The sequence below is a fragment of the Nipponia nippon genome, unplaced genomic scaffold, assembly GCF_047370975.1.
Source record: "Nipponia nippon isolate SJK-2023a ecotype South Korea unplaced genomic scaffold, ASM4737097v1 scaffold_1, whole genome shotgun sequence".
Lineage (NCBI taxonomy): Eukaryota > Metazoa > Chordata > Aves > Pelecaniformes > Threskiornithidae > Nipponia > Nipponia nippon.
In genome coordinates, this window is record NW_028262290.1 from 98,295,204 (window position 1) to 98,314,227 (window position 19,024).

The 19,024-nt window shown below is 36.1% G+C and overlaps 1 protein-coding gene across 4 annotated transcripts in view; it reads left to right on the top strand.

Annotated features, from left to right (window-relative positions):
- The window catches only part of DTNBP1 (dystrobrevin binding protein 1), a 145,772-nt gene that overhangs the window by 84,368 nt on the left and 42,380 nt on the right, over positions 1 to 19,024 (top strand). For all 4 annotated transcript variants that reach the window (XM_087764274.1, XM_087764261.1, XM_087764268.1 and 1 more), the window contains exons 5-6: positions 361 to 493; positions 8,369 to 8,501. In XM_087764274.1, coding sequence (XP_087620400.1) covers positions 382 to 493; positions 8,369 to 8,501 — 245 coding nt within the window. In that variant the 5' untranslated portion in view covers positions 361 to 381. The remainder of the gene's footprint in view (positions 1 to 360; positions 494 to 8,368; positions 8,502 to 19,024) is intronic.

Genomic DNA, 19,024 nt, shown 5'->3' on the forward strand with positions numbered 1-19,024 from the left:
ATAAGTGTTACGTTGCAGCACTGCCATGTTGTTACTGTGTACCAGTACAATGCTGCTGTCAAAATTCCAGATGGATGTTATTTACGGTTAATAAAATCCATAAAGTATTTCCTGCATTGATAAATATATCGAGAAATAACTTATCTTATTTTGATCAATACTTTTTGATAGAAATATTTCATACTACAGGGGCTTTCTTAAGCATGTTGTATATTTTCTTGAGAAGTACACAAGTGGCAGTGCTATAGGGTTGCTGTGCTGACCTTATGCTTGCAGATGCATGAATTCTAAAAATTAGTCAAGATGCTCATAAATAGATACATGAATTTGCAAGTAAAGTAAAGAACCTGTTTGTTTCAGCTGGTGGATAGTGAAGTTGTGATGCTTTCTGCACATTGGGAGAAGAAAAGGAACAGTCTGGTGGAACTACAGGATCAGCTGCAACAAATACCTGGGTTTTTAGCAGATCTGGAATGCCTCACGGCAAGCTTAGGTAAGGTTCTATAGACATAACAAGCATTCAAGTCAGTACAGAGGATTAGACTGAAGTTCAGCTGTTGCTAACTTTGCAATTATAAAATTTAATTTTGCTTCCCAAACACATCCTTTCTATTATAAAACAGTAGTTCTTAAACAAACTGGTTTTATAAAAGACCAAAATTATTAGTGGTTGCTCTCCCAGCAGTTAAAATATTGTATGTGTCATTATTTGGGAAAAAAAAAAATTGTGTGACCACTGCATTTCTTGATGTGAACAGTTGAAAATTATTATTCTTGAAGTCTTTTTAAATTCTTAAAGATTTGTAAGTAGTGTGAACACTCATATGTAGTTGCTTCTCTTTGATTGAGTCTATATCATTTTATATAATAATTTGTTTTAAATCATCGTTTGGTTTGGGGGGCAAGAAATGTACCTGGCTTGGGACACTTTCAAGGCAGAAACTTTTTGTTGAGAATAGCTGTTGGTTCCAAAGCTAGCTTCCATAGTTTAAGTTAGTGTACAAGGTTAAGCTATTCTGAAGTGATACCCAGCTGGGTGAAACTAGCAATGCTACGTGTTAAGGTTACCAAATACCTCATGTTTGTTAGATGGGTTCCAATTTTTATAACTTTACCAAATGTTAACCTGTTGATTCAATTTAAAAGATGAAAAGATGAATGCTTTAGTGGACTACTTTTGGAGATCTTGCATACAAAACAGTTGATCCATCATTGAAAATGAAACTAGGAAAAAATGATCTGGCCTCAGTCTCTGAAAAGCTCTAGCGTTACTGAGCCTTGAAACAGGGACACAGTGTTTGACAAGTAGCAAGCCTTTCTTTCAACAGTAGGCCTCTTGCTGCCTCCATGAAAATCTGTTCAAGTTGCATGAAACTAAAGTTTTGAAAAACTGCTGTCTGTGCATGGATTTTAGTAGCTGAGTTCCCCAGGCACTCTGCCTGTACTACTCTTATACCAGCTGGGAAGTATGCAGAAATTCTTCACGTAATTGTAGCTCTTGTTTTTTTGTGGGGTGGGCTGGATTTGTGTGCTGGCATCTGATGTGAAGAGAGGGTTCTTTTTTGTGTTCAAAGGCTAATTTCTCATTCTTCTATGGTCAGTGGATATGCACAAATCAGCTTTTGTTCCTAGGTAGGCTGGTAATAACTTTGCTATTTCTTTCTGAACCAAGGAATATATTTCATTTTTTATTACTATTTTCTTATACGACTTTAGTAAGTCTTTATCATGTATGGTAACCATTTAGTGTTGGCTTTTTGAAAAGCTCAGTTATTTTCTAAGGAAATATCAATTCAAATAATGATTTATTAAATACTGATTTTAATATCAGGCACAAAACGATGCAGTCCACTGGTAGACCAAAGATAAAATAATAAAAACCTAATGGAATTGTCTTTATAATTCATAACTGCAAATGCTATAAATCCTGATGAATTGGGGTTATCTTCCCATTCCTAATGTTATAGTTTTAAGAACCAGAATTAATCTCACCCTGATTGTAGAATTACTTGGAGAAGACTTAGTGTCTCTAGAATATTTTTGATACTGCACAAGCAGGATTTAAGGAAGCGTTAACCAGTCTGCTCAGGAAAGCTAATGAATTTTGAATTCTAGTGTGAAGGTTGAGATTTGCACCAAATCTTCTAGTCCCACCTTGTGTGTCAGATTTCAAGTAGACCTAGAGGTTTTTATTAGTTCCTCCTAACCACTGTGAGTTTTTTGGAATTGTTTTTTTCCAATAAGTTTTATAGAGTCTATTTGAAGAGAAAGGTATAATTTATACCAAATTCAACATCTACGCTTCTGGAAGTGATTTACCAGAAATTTGCTGTGATATTCTGTTCACTGTTTTTAGTTTTCATAACTCTGAACTATCTGCTTTTTGTAAATGTAAACTGTATTCACTTTTCCAAGAGATGACTAATACTGTGGCTGTGACTTTTAAACACGAGCGAAACATTCTGTAAAAAAAGTATGTGAATATAGAATTATAAACTGCCGTGTCCTGGAGTGTGCATCCAAGATGTAATTTAGCTAATCTTCATCGTTTCAGAAAAGTAATAGTTCTGTGTTGTGACCTAATACACTTCTAATAAATCTATTAATGCTTTCATTTTGAAAGTAGATAGGGAATCCCGGCTGCTTTTGCTTAAAAAAAATTCAGATAATGAAAATGAGCCTTTTTAGTGACCTACTTAAAATTGGTATGAGTCATATACAGATTCTTCAGCTTTTGCTGTGTATTACAAGACACATTTTCATTAGCACTGTTAGAAATAAATTCCTTTAACTTAGGTACTCACATTATTAGTCATCCCTCACTTCAAGTAAAAAGTCTGTGTCTTCATTTGATAAATTTATTGTATTATACAACATCTTGTAGCTGCTGTTGAAGACTTTGAAGAAAAAGGGACAGTTATTGCCCTTTCAAAGTCTAGAATTTGAATAATCACTTCAGCCAATTTTTATTTGAGATGTTGTAGAAGATATCTACTTGCCAGTATCTGACATACTTGTCTTAATATGAAATATGCATCATGTTTGAGCAGGGGCATTTTGCTCAAATACCTGTTTTGATTTCAGCAAATCAATGCACACCAACCTTGATCCAAATCTAATTTTCCTCTTTTTTTTTGTTGTTCTTGTTGGTTTTGTTTGTTTGTTTTTTGGGGTTTTTTTGTTTTTTTTAAAAATCAAATGTTAAGGATCAACTTGATATTGGTTTCAGAAAGGCTGGTCATGAACGTAGGCAACAGAAAATATTTAGACTGGTGAGACTGGGAAGAAAATAAGACTGGGTATATATTCACAGAGATAAAAGTCATTGCTTCCTATTTTTTAATAAATATTTTTTTCTGAAGTATGGGTTAGATGGGTGTGAAAATCCATTAGGGAAACAGAAACTTTTTGCACTGCTTAGGGGATGTATCCTTGTTTATATCTTGAGTAGAAGGTCATGCTTTATTTTCAGGTTGAGTATTAAGCATGAAAGTTGCCATTTTCTAGCTTTGCAAAATTCAATCCAATTTGTTCAAAATTTGCATTAAAAAAAACCTCCCGTGTTCCCTTTGTTTAAGAAGCGGGGTTAAAGACTTCTTAATGGCTCCATCAGACATTAAGGAAATGTATGAAAACTTGTGAAATATAAGGTCACAGTGATTATAACATCTTTTTCATTAAATACAAGATTTTTGTTTTGGTAACATTAGAACTACTTTAAGAAATTAATACCCCATGTTTTGGGTACTTGTTTTGTAGCAAAAAAGTGTGTTTTAGTGAAATATACTTATTATTTAATTTCTTGGTAAAAATACCAAAGATTTTTCCAGTTTGAATAATGCAGTATACTTCCAGCGACATCTTGTACTCTGAGATTATAGAATTTAGTTTTTGTTTGTTTCATCAGTTTGTAGGCAGCCTCTGAAGCAGTACTTTTAGGAGGAAAAAGTGTAGTGAGTAGTAGCCCATAAACTTGACTCTTTGCAGAAGACATGAGTGTCTTTGGGGAAATGAAGTCATTAGTTTGCTGTTATCTATTTATTAATTGTGGCTTATGTCAGGATTTAGATATTAGCAGGTATTGATCAAGTAACAGTCAATTAAGACTAGACAATATATTAATCAAGATTTTTCACAGACCTGGCATTTGAACTTGGACTTCTGATTTGTGTTTGGTTACTTAAATAACAGTTTCTTTTTTGTTAGGATCTAGCAGTTGAAAAAGAGCTGGATAAATATTTTGTGATGCAGAAATCTAGAACACACATTCCATTAGAAGACTCTAGTTTTTAGTGGTTTCTTTTTGATTTTAAAATCATTTTTACAGTTAGGAGAGCTGTAAAAACTTTTACTATAAACGAGTAATGATTTGCACTTGGGAAAATGTTTGAAGAAAATAATATTTTATTATTAATTAAAAGATTTTTTCTAACTGGTTGACAGTTGTTCAAAAACTGCTGTTACTTTTCTTTCGTGAGTTTCATTGTCTGAGATGAAACAGCGTTTATCTTTTACTGAGAAAATCAAGGAAGATACGGGGGAGATATATTAAAACCAGGGCATTTGAGTAATATAGTGTAAAGATACCTGTGTTCAACAGGGAGTTTTTCTCTTCCATAGGCTCCAGGGCAGAATGCTTCAGCAGAGAGGGTTGTTGTATAAGGTAGAGAGATTTATGCATAAGGCATATAGTTTGGTGTTGTAAATGGAAATGTCTGTGGCTTGAATACAGAAGGAAAAATGTCCTAGTCTACTTGCTATGTAGTTTCAGCAAAGAAGCTGTTTTAGCTTCGTGTAGATGGTACGATACTAGCTGGGTTTAAGATCTTTTCTTTAAGAACAAAATGAAATTGAGCACTAATAGAAATGTAATTATGTAAAGAATTTTTATCTTCCTGTATATATATGTCTTTCACTGCTCATTTTAAGCTTTTAGTAATCTGTGTCCCTGTCTGACCTAGAGGTAATTTCTTTGATATAATTGTTTTTATGCCTTTTTGCCTTTTTGTCAGAAAATGAATGAACTTTGTAACAATGTCTTTAATACTCCTTGATGGCTTCCGTTGTTTTGGTGGCTAGGACAGTGCAGGAAACCTACATTTAAAGTTATTGTAGGACAAATTGAAAACTGTAATATTTTCTGATACACAGGTGTGATCTAGCTTTTCTGACAATTTTTGTACTACTGCAGAACTACAAGTAACATAGGCTTCAATTAAAAAAAAAAGTATGTGGTAAATTTAAATTAGACAAACTTTAGATAGAAAGCATTTTCAGGTACAAAATTGTTTTTTGTGGTGGTTGAGTTCTAGATAAATACTTTAATACCTGAGTAGCTGGTAAACTAAGAAAAACGGTGTACACTGATGGAAGATAATACAATCTGATGTCATCTGATCAAACTTTAACATACTTCTAAAAAATTGAAACTAAGACCTAAAACTTGTATTAGTGTTGTTATACCTGTGATAGTGTAAGAAATGCAGGCCAAACTAATACAATCGGAATGATGTGACCTAAAGAACAAGTTATTTTTTCAGCTATCTAATAAAAAATATCATTTCTACCAACTGTGGCATGTAACTATACAGGAAAATTCTTAATCTAAAGTTACAATGGATTTTTTTCCAGCCTCCTTAAAAAGATTAAAAGGAGAGGGTGTTTTTCTCCTTCCTAGCAATGCTGTTTCAGAGTGAGATGGTGATGGTTGCCTGACTGCTTGGTTGTGGGATTTCTTGAAGAGCTGGAAGAGAAGTAGTAGTCTTGCAGGTAGCTTGCTGGGCTTTTCTTAGCTGGCTTCCCGGGGCAGATTCGTTCTAGGTGCCACTGTGAACCATAAACTGGAAATGAAGAATTTCTAGATTTCGTATTTTTGCTAAATAACTTTTTGAAAGTATGAGCTTATTTGTGGATATAGATGAGAGCTGGCCAAAGCACTAAGGCTTAAGTTTCAAATTGATTAAATATGGAGCTTTGTTTGGAACTTTCTTTTCATGCATGGTGCATATGTTCTCATTTGGGTAGGAGAGATGTTAATTCACAACCATAGCTGGTGCTGTGCCTTTGTGATGGAACTAGTCTTCAACTTTTTTTGTGAAAAGCAGCTAAGTTTTCTTTCACTTCAGAAAGAAAAATTCTGAAACCTATGTTGCCGTAAAGCAGGATTGTTGTCTTCTGGAGAGTTCTTAAGTGTTCGTTCCTGTTCTTGAGGAGCAGTGTTTTCTGCAGTTCCCACTAGAGGCTGCTCAAGTGCTAGTGCTAGGAATCAGTTGCCCTCTGGAACTCACTTTTCTTCATCTTCTTTATTTTCCTGTTCTTTGTTGTTGTCTTTTAATATTATTCCAATAGGAAGTACAGCAAAGCAGGTGGTGTTTTTTTAAGTGCAAAAAATAGTGGTTGATGGGTACCTTACTAAATTATCTTGAGCCCTGCTGTGTTTGTGAGTTTTGCAAATTAATAAGTGAGCAATCATTCTGAAAAGCGAGAGAGCATAATACAGACATTTGGATTTTAATGCACTCAGAAAAATCCATTTCTTAAGCAAAAAGGGACCACCAGTTGTAATTCTAGTCATCATGTTGCCCTTTGAATACATCTGGATTTTGTGAGAGGGAGTTGAGTATGTGGTAGACAATGCATGTTCCACATCACAATCTTTAGAACTGAAAACATTTTTTTTTTTTTTCCCCCTCAAACTTGTTTCCACATTGTCAACTGCCTCCCCTCGCCCCCAAGTGATCTGTGTACAGATAAATAGTTTAAGGAATTCTTTGCTGATTATATGATTCATGTTTCCCTTTCTGACTGTTGTGGAGCAGTACTCTACTTGTTAGGGACTAAAAAATCTTATGGGGTAATAGGAGCTGAACATATGAAGATGTATGCTAGGAAGTTTGTTTACGAGGTCTTAACTTTTGCTGTTCTAGGAGGACCACGAGGATAGCAATTTCTAATTGAGTAACGGCTAAGAAAGTTGAAATTTTGTATACTCCAAGATAGGCTCCAAGTAGAATGGCCAAACCAGAATTGAAGGTTTGACTGATGCCTCCAGTTTGCTGTTTCCTTCTTTTGAGCATCCAAAACACATTAAATCACTTTTTTCTATCTTGAACTTAATAGTTATTGTCTTGCTTTAAGAAGATTGCTTCTGTCTGTTACAGGCAAAGGTGAAACACAGCCATTTGCCAAAACTCAGAGTTGTTTTATTTCTTCTACTGTTTCATTCCATCATCTGTGTAGTTCTTCTCATCAACAATAAAGTTCATACACTGCAACAGATTAGTGTATCTGTCTCTGAACGGCAAACTCCTTTCTGTTCCTTGGTTGCTATTTTGTTTGTAAAAATGTGATTTATCCTTCCTCCTCCTATTTACGTTCCCTTTGGTATAGGAGAAGTCCTGGCAAAAGGGTGAATAATAGTCCTGTATTCACACAGCTCCATCCCAGAGTGACTAGCTGGTTAGAGTTTGGGAAAATAGCTTTTCCGCTTTGGAATCCTGAGGAGGGACATGGATTTCAGCATTAATCACCCACAGGGAGAGTGATCCTTTGATATAAAATTCACATGGGATAATTCAGGTCAGAAGGGACCACAGGAGTTCTCCAGTCCAAATTTCTGCTCAAAACAGAGTGAGCGATGAGATAAGATCAGGTTTCTCAGGGCTCTTCACAGGCGTGATGTCTTTTAACTTGAGACTCTGAATAATTATGATTAAAGAGGAAATAAGGAAGTTTTGCATGTTTTTAAGTGCATGGGCATGTAAAATAGCTAATGGTATATTTTTTTGTGTAAAAAGTCAATCTGACAAATGAACATGTAAAGCTTAAAAGGGTTGTGTAATAGATTTGCCTATCAGTAAAGGGTCTGTCTTCAGAGTAAACTTTTGAAGTCTGTATTCTTTTATATTTTCATGAGGTCATGTAAAAGTTAAAATTCTCCCAGTATGCTTTACTTTTGCTTCATTTGAATAATTTAAGATTAGTACTGATTTTGGTCAGCACAACTTTATTCGTCAGATGGGTACCAGGCAGGAAGGGGTAAACTGACAGTGTGCCCAAGAAGCAAAATTAAATTATGAGTTCTGGATCCTTCTTGACCATGAGCATGCGAGACTAAGATGCTAGGGCAAATATAGTGGTTCAGCATCTTACTGCAAACGGAACTTGAGATAGATCTCCCTTAACGAGGCTCTGCTGTCACTCTTTACTATGTAATGTGGATTGAAATTTGTTTATCTTTCTGAGCCATTTATTATATATGTGTAATTATTACCATGTTAATTATGTACCTTTATGAATTCCTGTTTCTGTTCAGGTGAGTTGTCCATCTGTTGATACAATTTGATATTCATATAAGTATTTCTTATAGCCCAGCTAGAGGCAAACTTTGAGGAAATGGAGAATCATCTGTTGTGTCTTGAGGACCTATGTGAACAGTGTGAGTTGGAAAGATACAAATGTATGCAGACATTACAGCTGGAAACCTACAAGAAAACAAAAAGGTAAATAAAACAATTGCTATAAATATAAATTAGCATAAAATATAAACATTTTATGATTATTTCTTTTTCCCATATATATAATATAATCCCTTTTATTTTCATCTTTTAAAGAGACAGTAATCTTTGACAGAAAGTTGCAAATCTGTAATAGATTCATTGAATGTCAGTCTAACTCTTGGTGATGAACAAAGAGTGTCTGTGTTTGGAAAATTATCGCTACAGTGATGTTAAGACGAAGTTGTGCTTATTATTCTCTACCAACAATTGGAGTAAGGGCTATTGTTAATAAACACTGATAAATTGTTGTTTCTTTTAATCCCCTGGCCTGTTTTTTTTAATTTCATTTTTTTCCCATGTATTGTACCTGTAAAGTTAGGAACTATATTTTTGCTCTATCTTCCTTTCAATTCTATCCTATCCTATGAGTATTTTTTGCTCTGTATGAAAGGTATTAATCTCCTGCCATTCTCTTACTTGCAAAAAGAGGGCATTACTACTTGGAATCAAAGTTCAACTTGTAGCAGTATGTGTGAAAAGTCAGAACCTCCAACTCCTGAGCTTCATGTTTACCTAAGAGATAAAGTAGCAAGAGATAAATGTTAAGAGCTTAAATGACTTTCTTGGTTTTGTTACTGACAGTGCCGAAAATAACCTTACTGAAGGAGATAAGAAAAGCAGTATTAAGTCCATTGTATAAATGAGGAAACAAGGAGTTAAATTGAAGCAATTTGTCAAAGACGGTCTCTGACATACCTGTGTTAGGGAGTGGTGGGTAGATGCGGATGCTGACAGAGCTGGAGCCAGCACTGACATGGAGGTAACCAGGTTACGTGGTCTGTCCAACCAGGTGTCCTGCTGTTAGTGAGGGGAAGCACCCTGGCACCCTCCCCACTTCTCTTGATTCCAGAAGCAAGTTTGCCTCATGTGGTGTGGTCAGAACAACTGGTTTGGTTTCTGGTCCTAATTAGGATGCAATGATCAAGGCCAGGGCTGCGCCAGACAGCACTGGTTACATTTTGCATAGCTTATCTGTTTTCCCTCTTTCTTGACCCTTCTTTTGCCATCCTTGTACCTCTTTTTCTTCTTTTTTCTTTTTTCTTTTTTTTTCTTTTAATCCCAGTGTCCTCCCAAATAATCAGTCCACCCCTAATTATGTTTTACCTGTTGGTCCTGGTTTTGCTACTCAAATTTGGTATTTCTGATACCGCTTTCTAGGAAACCTCAGCCTTCTGTGGTGTTACAGATACGGTTACTGAAGTACTGCTGGCGTTGCAAGTTCTGCCTCCCAGAAGGTCCCTGATACCTTAAAGGTCCCCCTGCAGTCTTCTATGAAGTTTGGCTGTTTCTAACTTAACTCCCCTTTAACCATCTGTGAAATCCAGCCATCCCTCCTGGTGCTATCTATAGCTTTTGTCAGCTTCTTCCTATATTATCTGTCACATCCAGCAATTTCTCATGTCATGTCCTGTAGTTTTTGACATCCTGTTCAGTTAGCTTAACCTCAGGCCAGGGCCTCGGCAGTGGTCTTGTCATTTTCCTGCAACCTGGATTTTCTCTTTCCCAAGCCAGGGCAACACTGTTTTTTCTCTCTTCAGGAAGAGTCAACAGTAGTCAGTATGGCTGAATATTCACTTGTTTGGACCTATTTAAGTAATTAAATATTTAATAGTAATAACTTTAAAATTCTAAATGTGTGCTATTTAACCAAATAACACACAAATTTAAAATGTGCATAAAGCAACAGATTTTTGCCCCTGAAAATATAGTAATCTTTCTGAAGTTTTGTGAGTTTTGTTTGTTCTCTCTGCTGTACTTGCTCCCTCTCCCCCTCCCCTAGCCTCTGCTTTCAACATCAAAATAAAGTGTTAAACTGTTGCCTACTCTGCTTAGCAGCATCTAATCAGTTCTATAAATGGAATGCTAAGCAAACTACTTAACGTAATTATAAGCTGATTACATTTGGTCAGATCTAGACAAAACAGGAAAAATGCAGGTAATTTCTGGTTGATCATTACCACTGTATTTATTTAGGTAAGAAATTAACTGCTAGCTCATTACCAGGAGGACACTTGCCAATGTAGATACTTGAAGAATGAACAGCCAGTTAACTTAATGTGAGTGTGATTTGTTATGTATGTTCGGAACTCATATTCTGTCTTCCTCTCTTTAGTGTTTGGGGTTTTTACTGTGATACCAGCTACTGAAAGAATCAAATGGGGGTTCAGGAGTCTATATTCTCTCTTTAACACAAAAATTATTTTCAAGGAGTGAGTGGTTTTGTGAAGAAAAAAAAAAAAAAAGTATTTCCTGTGTTTTGACAATATAGGGATGAAAACGGAGATGAACACAAACTCTAGAAACTGTGGTTATTTTAAGCATGTAACAAAAAGTAATTTTATTATAAAGTCACCATAGAGCTTAGGCTAGAAGCTCACATATTTCAAGTCTTTTGAAAAATCTTCCTATATGAAAGATTTAGAAGAAAGTGCTTTAGGTCAAGATTAAACCTTTGAAATGCAGCTTACGGTAACTATGGGAACTGATTTTCGGAAATAGGTCTCCCTATTAGATAGAGCAACTTTATTTCAGTTCAAACAGATCAATTTTTTCCCTTTTGTCATTGTTTTGAGTACTAATTTCCAAGTAGATTCATCACTCCAAGGTGTTTTCCACAGTATATTTTAAAGCCTGGTGTTTGGGGGGATTGATTGTTTTTCTGTGTGCTTATCTCTGGATTTCCAATATTGTCTTTTTTTGTCTTTAAATCCATTGATCAGGGTTCTAGTATTGTTGTATGAAGTCTAGATTCCACCCTTGTTTTCTCTAGTTAGTCTTGCTGCAGTTGTTTGCATGTATGTTAACATTAAACCATGCCGCTTTGTTTCCTGTCCTTTTCTCAATCAAGCACAATTATTCTTCCCTTCATCCTCCTGCTGAGGATGCACTGTTTCTGATTGCAGAAAACTCCTTGCATCCCTCCAGTCTCCTATGGCAGTTCTTGCATTCCCAAGGCGGTGCACTGTGTCCTTTAGGAAGCACTGTCAGAAGCTCACTTTTGTACCAATTTTTATGTGCACCGAGTTGCAGGGTTATGGCGTAAGAGAAAATGATTCTGTTCTGAAGCTGTACTTCCTATGAAGCTCTTAGAACCGTTTGCATCCATTTCAGACAGATTGTGCAAAATAGCAACTCGTAGTTATTTTATCAATTAAAAGGAGCTGCTCAGCTGCAACATTTTGCAGGAATACATTGGAGATAGCAGAGAGTCCTTGTCACTGGAAATGAGTGGATACAGTTTACTGTGTGTCATATGACTTTAAACATAATTGTCTGAATTCTAATTTTTTTAAGATTTCTTGTTTAAGAATCCTTTCTGTTTTTCAATACTTGTCTGCTTTGAGAACAGACATAGAAGAAAAATGAATGAAGCAATCTAAAATCCTGAGTCTGACGTATACCCTGATGCTAGGGTATACTTCAACAGGTGAATGTTTAGTAATATTACAAACCTTAGTGGGACTACTTTTTTTTCCTTTCTGGTGAGATTTAAAGAAATACTTTACCTAAAGAGAAAATGTGTTCTTAAAATGTACATTTATTCGCAATTTTTGGATTTTAAAAGTTTATTTGTAATCAAATAATGTGTAACCCCATGCATTGGTAATTAGTGCAGTAGTTGAGGAGTTGGACAGATTGTCATAATTCTTGTTAGATGCATTTCCATGCCATGATGATGGTTTTATGCTTCTGGAGGAGAAGAATGTTTGATTCACTTTCTCATTTAGAAGGGTATAAAATTTACGGCAATTGCATTGTGTAGATTACAGATGCATATGTGAGAAAATGCCTTCATCAGTTACTACTGTTAAGTTTTTCTTCTGTATGGCCTTCTGTTGGTTTTATCTCTCTAAATGCCTTGGGAACGGAAAGGACAGTAAGGATTGTTGCAGTTAGATACAGTGGCTTATGTTAGGCCTGGCCAACATAAACGTTCAAAAAGTAAATACAGAAAACTTCTTTAGACAATTCAGACTAGTCTGCTTTTTGGAAAAGTTCCTTCGAACTTGGGCCAGTTAATGGTTATTTACTCACTAACATACAAAAATATTTTGCATTACTATTTTTCTGCTTTGTGTTGCTTTCAAATATTATCTTTACCTCCTGCAGTATCACTGTGAAAAGCTGCCATTTTTTGGTGATCTTGTTTAACCTAAATTAATTTATTTTTTTTTTACCAAGGTCGGAAGAGAGAAGATGGAATGGGCAATACACTGCCATACAAAATCGTGTTGCCTAAAAGACTTCTGTCTGTAGATCTTGTTTAGATTCCATAGCACTCCCCAAGTGATAAGCTAGAACAGTACTCTGTACAGTACATCATTTTCAATGATGACTCCCTCCCATCTGGCAGTGATAAATTTAAATTGTACCTTCATAACCCTTTTAAGCTTTACAGGTTAATTTGTCAAATTAACTTTTTATACGTAAAAAATATACCATTGTTGCAAATGTTTCAAACAAGTGTATTTTTTCCTTCCAAAATTAATTGTACTGCAAATTATTTCCAAGACTCTAGCTACATGTTGCATAGTTCTCATCAAAATTTTCATCAGAGAAAGATTTCATGCCCTATTCTTCTTGATCAGTCTTCTGGTGGTATAGATTTTCAGCTCCTATACCTCTGTGTACCTGGATACATAAATAATGATTTTGTAAGGGTGGATGCAGAACTTTATCTTCAGGACAGCTTTCACGGTACACATGCAGTGAATGACTGGCCTTGAGTTTTCATTAGGCGTTAGTTGTATGGCTATACGTTTCTGTGCTCAAAGCAGAGTTCACATTGCAGACATCTTTTCCATCCTGCTGTTCATGAGTTTGCACGCAGCACCATCAGCAGCGAGTGTTTTCATGGTGATAACTGGCTGGAATTAATTTTATGGCCATCAGTTATTGCACTTCTTTGGACAGACACATGGAATGAGAAGTCCTGTTGATCCTGCAAAACTGGGCTTGCACAAGCTTTGGAAAAGTTCCCTTGATAATTGTGCTTCCTTTTGTGTAATTTTAGCGCTCTGAACTTCCTTTTGTTTGCAAGAACACTTGCAGTACAGTATTTTGCATGCATCAAACCGAAAGGAGCAGGCTGCTTCATTATTAGTGAATTTTGCTCCTGTCAGTGCTCCAAGTATTTGAAAACATTGGGCAAGACTGAAGACGTAACAGATCAAAAGATTGTAGGGTTTTTGGCAGTTTTTTATATTATTTGCAAAGTGTGAATGTGCAGTATAATTTCTGTCACTTTTAAGTTGATTTAATTTTGCCCTTCTTTTGTGGTGGTCTTTGTTTGATGCAGAGAGACAATGACATCGTTATAAAGAGATTTGTTGCGCACCTTTACCTTATAGTTTAGTTTTCTTTTGAATAGGCATGTAAAAGATTTTTTTTCTTTGTTGGCTTTCGTGATCTGTGATTAAAGACTGAATGTTTGTGTTGGATCCTCTGCGTTTTATGGCACCTTTTACTAATGTTTTCTAGAAAATGTTAAACATTATGTCAATCCTGCATAACTTTTCTCTACCTTTATGTAGTGCTGGTTATGGGGCATAATCTGCAAATCGTGTTAATCTGTTAGTACTAGACATTCTTTGTCCAGACTTATTGTACCAATAATAGAAACAGATGGTTTAGGATTGCCTTAATCATCGTTTTGTACTCTCTCTCACCTCAAAACTGCATTATTTATCAAATTCATTCATTCATTGTGGCTAGTGGCAGGAGAACAGGGCTTAGGTGTTTTTCATTACTGCACTAAATCCATTCTCTGCTTTTGAGCAAGGTACTGAGCCTCCTGATAAATTCTGTCTGTCTTCACTGTAAATTATTGTCCTGAGATCTTTAATAATTCCTTTTCACTTACATCCAAAACCAATTTGTTTAAAAATTGTTCCAAAAAAATGTGTTAAATGCATTTATTGACAACACCCCTGTGAGGGAGATTTTACATTCCTGTGTCAAAGGGATGTGTTGAGGATGCCTGAAGTGGTACAAGTTGTAACTTCTAACTGCCACAGTTGCATTCGTGCTGTGTGGTACAACAGCATGAATTGTAAAGAGTGCGTGTGGGGTTGCAGGCTTTTTTTACTCCCTTGTTTTTGTGGCATATTATATGTCACTTAGTGAATAACATTTGGCCAGTTTTTGAATACTGTAATTTATTTTCTTTTCGTGCGTATGGGGAAACTGATGACCAAGTTAAAGGAAGGTCTAGATTTTGTTCTGTGGCTGTTTACCAAAAACAGATTTGCAGGAACCCTTTTTCTTTCTAGGAGAGATTAAAGATGGTGGAGTTGATGGTGGAGGTGGCCTTCAATGGTGGAGTTGTTTTTACCTTCTCTTAAACTTCAGCTTCTCTTAAATTTCTTCATAGCTTAGTTGTTTGTAGCTTCTCCTAATTTCTTCTCTCAAATTTCAGCTTTAAACTTTGTTTCCTAAACTTTTGGTTTTGTATGATAAAAATAAACAAACTGCGCTGATACATGTATCTTTCAGTGATCCAATGACATTGCATACTAAGAGAAAAGTTAAAAAAAAAAAATTTAAAAAACTGTCCCCTTTTTTGGATAGCAACAGGATGAAAGCAAAAACATAAAAAATGGGTCCTGTGCAAAACCTTACATCTGAAAGCATAAGCTTTTAGAGGGAGTTAAGAATTTATTCCACGTTTCAGATTCCAGTTTGGAATGGTCTCAATGCTGAACGGTGTGTGTAAGTCTCTTAGCAGAGGACAAAACACTTGGTTGCTTTTAATGATTTCATTTCTAACATTTTCTTCTGTTTTTAATGCCATTTCCCTAATTTTTACTGTTCTTTTGAATGATAGGACCTGAAAGGTGACCCCCAATGTTCTTCATCAAGATAAATATATTTGTTTCTTTTTTTGAAACATCCAAAGAGAAATGCTGTCACTGTACCCTGAAACTGCTGAATATATTAGGGTAGTAGTTGGTTTTAGTGGTATTTATTAGCTTGATTACCAGTTAATGTTTGCAGTTTCTGTTACGAAATTTTGCTTTGATCCATTCCATCTTCTGGAATGAAGTTGATGTAGAAGTTTTGCTGGAAGACACAGAAAGACTTCAGCTACTTCTGCAGCTGCATTTGAGTATGGATGCAAAAAAAAAAAAAATCTCCATTGCAACATTATTTAAATTCTTCAGTTCTTTGCTCTTCTCTGTTACTGGATAAAATTTCACATTTGATGGTGAAGAATCGTGACCTGTCTTCAGTGTTTCTTCAGATAAATAGAAAACCTTGCCTGCTGCTTAATTCCGACAGTATTTTAATAGTAGTTTGTTTTTATCGTTTTTTTCACTACTTAAACACTTTTCACTACTTCAGTCTCAAAGGTATTTCAAAGTAGTAGTTGGCCTAAGTGATTTGAGAAGGGTGCTCAAGCACTCTAGGGGAGGGAAAATATTTTTGTGTTGTTGTCATAAGAGCTAATCCTGAATACACAAAAAAGTACATAAATTATTTCTGAGCACCATGCAAGTGACATAAGTTTTGAGGTCTCAGGTTTTTGGCTTTTACTTCTGATGACATCTAGAGGAAAGTCCCTCTCATGGCTTTTTTGCTTACTAAAGCTTGAATCAGGCTATGAAATTTTTTTAATGTAATGTTAAGAGCTTAACTGTACCAGACCTGACAGGTGAAATGCAGTATTTCTCAGGTTTTGTTTTGGATCTTGTTAGGTGCCAGAAATGTTTTAAAATTAAATTGCAGATAAGCAGCTATACCTTTTTTAAATGTTAGTTTTTGTTTGTAAATAGTATTTACAACTCAATATTTATAAACACATTTTGTTGTAAAAATCTTTCAAATTTAGTACTCAATTTTTACTATCCATATGCTGTCTTGAGATTGTCTTTTGTTTACGCATGGGTCTAGTAGTTTGAATTTATTGGCTGTTACTTTCAGAGCTAGTGTTATAAAATTGTTCCTGACATTCATTTATGACTTTGTTACTTCTTATCTCCCTACTCCTTCCTTGAAGATAAAATACAGGTCTGTCAATTCTGGCTACTGGCATCATTGTAAAGAACTTGGTGTTTCTTTGGTCTCTAGGTATTTAACTGAATTCCCTGGCGTTTTGTTACATTTGGAAAATTGATCTTAGTGTTACACCTCTTTGCAAGATACAGTAGAACCTGAGAACTTTGTCTTTCTTTTGTTGAACAAACTAAATTCCCATGGTTTTCAGTAACTTAAAGCAGGATGGTTTTGACTCCTCCTCCTCCCATATTCTTCTTTCTGGATTTACTTTTGTTTATCACTGATATCCAATAGAATCATCTTGCTAGTGTCCATCTCTTGTGCCCAGTGACTAAAGCAGGGTTAATCCAACAGTGCAGTGAAAAGCCTGAGGGGAATGGGAAGGTAATTGGGAATTTGTATTTGCCTTCTACCCATTCATGTAAGTTCTGGTCGTGTCAGTTACTCTGTGGGACTAGTTATATATTGTAGACAGTTTGTTTCACTTGTGGTTTCCAAAATTGTATTTTCTCACCACAAACCCTGAAGCTCAACTTTTCTGTAAATGAAGAAGTTGAGACCACTGACAAACATGATCATCAGAACATTCCAAGTAACTTAAACATAATAATTCAATAGACACAGCCTGTCTCAGCAGAGCTTCAAGGCACTACAGTTTTAATTTGCTTCAGAATTCATTGTATTTCTTGCAAATAAAAACTCTTATAAAAGGTATACTTCAGACTAAAATGGGGTCTTGTATTTTTTTAATGTCTATATATGTCCTTTTCCTCTGTACCTGTGGCTCAGGTCTTTTTTGATGAGATGTTTCAGAGAAGTTCTCAATGGCATCTCTTGCATTACCAATGCTTTGATTTAATTTCTTTAGGTTATTTTGAACCATGAGACATTATCAGCTGTGCCTTTTTAAGCATGGTGCATAGAGGGGTTTATAGTCAGGTTTACCTATGCCATCATGCTCAGAAGGGGCCGAGAATCGTGTGTCTCTTATGCTGGCATTAAAATATACCTGAATATCATCTTTGTCCTGACTTAAGTATTATCTTAAAGAAGTAGGCAACCAGGCTTATGAAATTGGGGATTTGCTGACAATTGTTGCCCTTTACTTGCTGCTCTCCTGTCGGTCATTCAGCTCTGGGGCTCATAACATAAGAAGGACATGGACCTGTTGGAGCGAGTCCAGAGGAGGGCCACGAAGATGACCAGAGGGCTGGAGCACCTCTCCTATGAGGAAAGGCTGAGAGAGTTGGGCTTGTTCAGCCTGGAGAAGAGAAGGCTCTGGGGAAACCTTATAGCAGCCTTCCAGTAACCGAAGGGAGCCTACAAGAAAGCTGGAGAGGGACTTTTTACAAGGGCATGTAGTGATGGGACAAGGGGTAATGGCTTTAAACTGAAAGAGGGTAGATTTAGATTGGATATAAGGAAGAAATTCTTCACCATGAGGGTGGTGAGGCACTGGAACAGGTTGCCCAGAGAAATTGTGGATTCCCCATCCCTGGAAGTGTTCAAGGCCAGGCTGGATGGGGCTTTGAGCAACCGGGTCTAGTGGAAGGTGTCCCTGCCCACGGCAGGGGGGTTGGAACCAGGTGGTCTTTAAGGTCTCTTCCAACCCAAACCATTCTGTGATTCTATGGTCATTTTCAACTGAATTTGAGGGGTATAGAATTTCACAGAGTAATTAAGCCCTCCATCTGTCTTATGAAAACAAGCAACTGGAAAGGAACAGATGAAAATTACTGCCTGTATGTGTGGCCAAACAGTTTTCATGGGCATAACTCCAGTGTAGATGGTTGGACTCGATGATCTTAAGGGTCTTTTCCAACCTTGACGATTCTATGATTCTATGGAGCCCGTACAGCCTCTTGTCTCTCAGGAAAGAAGCTGGGCTTCATAAGTTGCACTGCACCCAGAACAAGATTACTTTTAAAGTGCCTCCATGCCTTTATAGTCTGATTATTTTAGCCTTTAGCCTGTTATTCTAGCTTTTTTTCTTGCTCAGTGGTACTAAACTTCATCTTTCTCAGAGAGGAGGTATTTATATTATAATACAACTATTAAGTCCTTTCTTCTGAAAGCTTACTGTTAAGTGTAAAAAAGTAGAGAGTATTCTTATTTGTGTAACTAGCCAGATTTGTTGGCACTAACCTGAAATTTAGTAGCTAAAGTAAAAGAGCATACAGCCGGATGCTAAATAGTGGGTTGTATTGATTAGTGGCCAGACTGGGCACGGGAGTTCCTTTAATCCTGGATAGGTGCTGAGCAGCCCACACTGGGCTTCAAGAGCCTTCGTGTGTAGCAAGGTTAGGGGCAAGGCAGGTGTGTTTTTTCTTTCAAATAATAATGCACAGGATTATCTCCTCCATCTGTGAAGTGCATAATTTTTTTTTGGATGAAAACTCTGTAAAATCCAGAAAGGATTTCTCTGTGGAAATCCTTCAGTTGCCTTAAACTAGTTAGATAAATGGGGT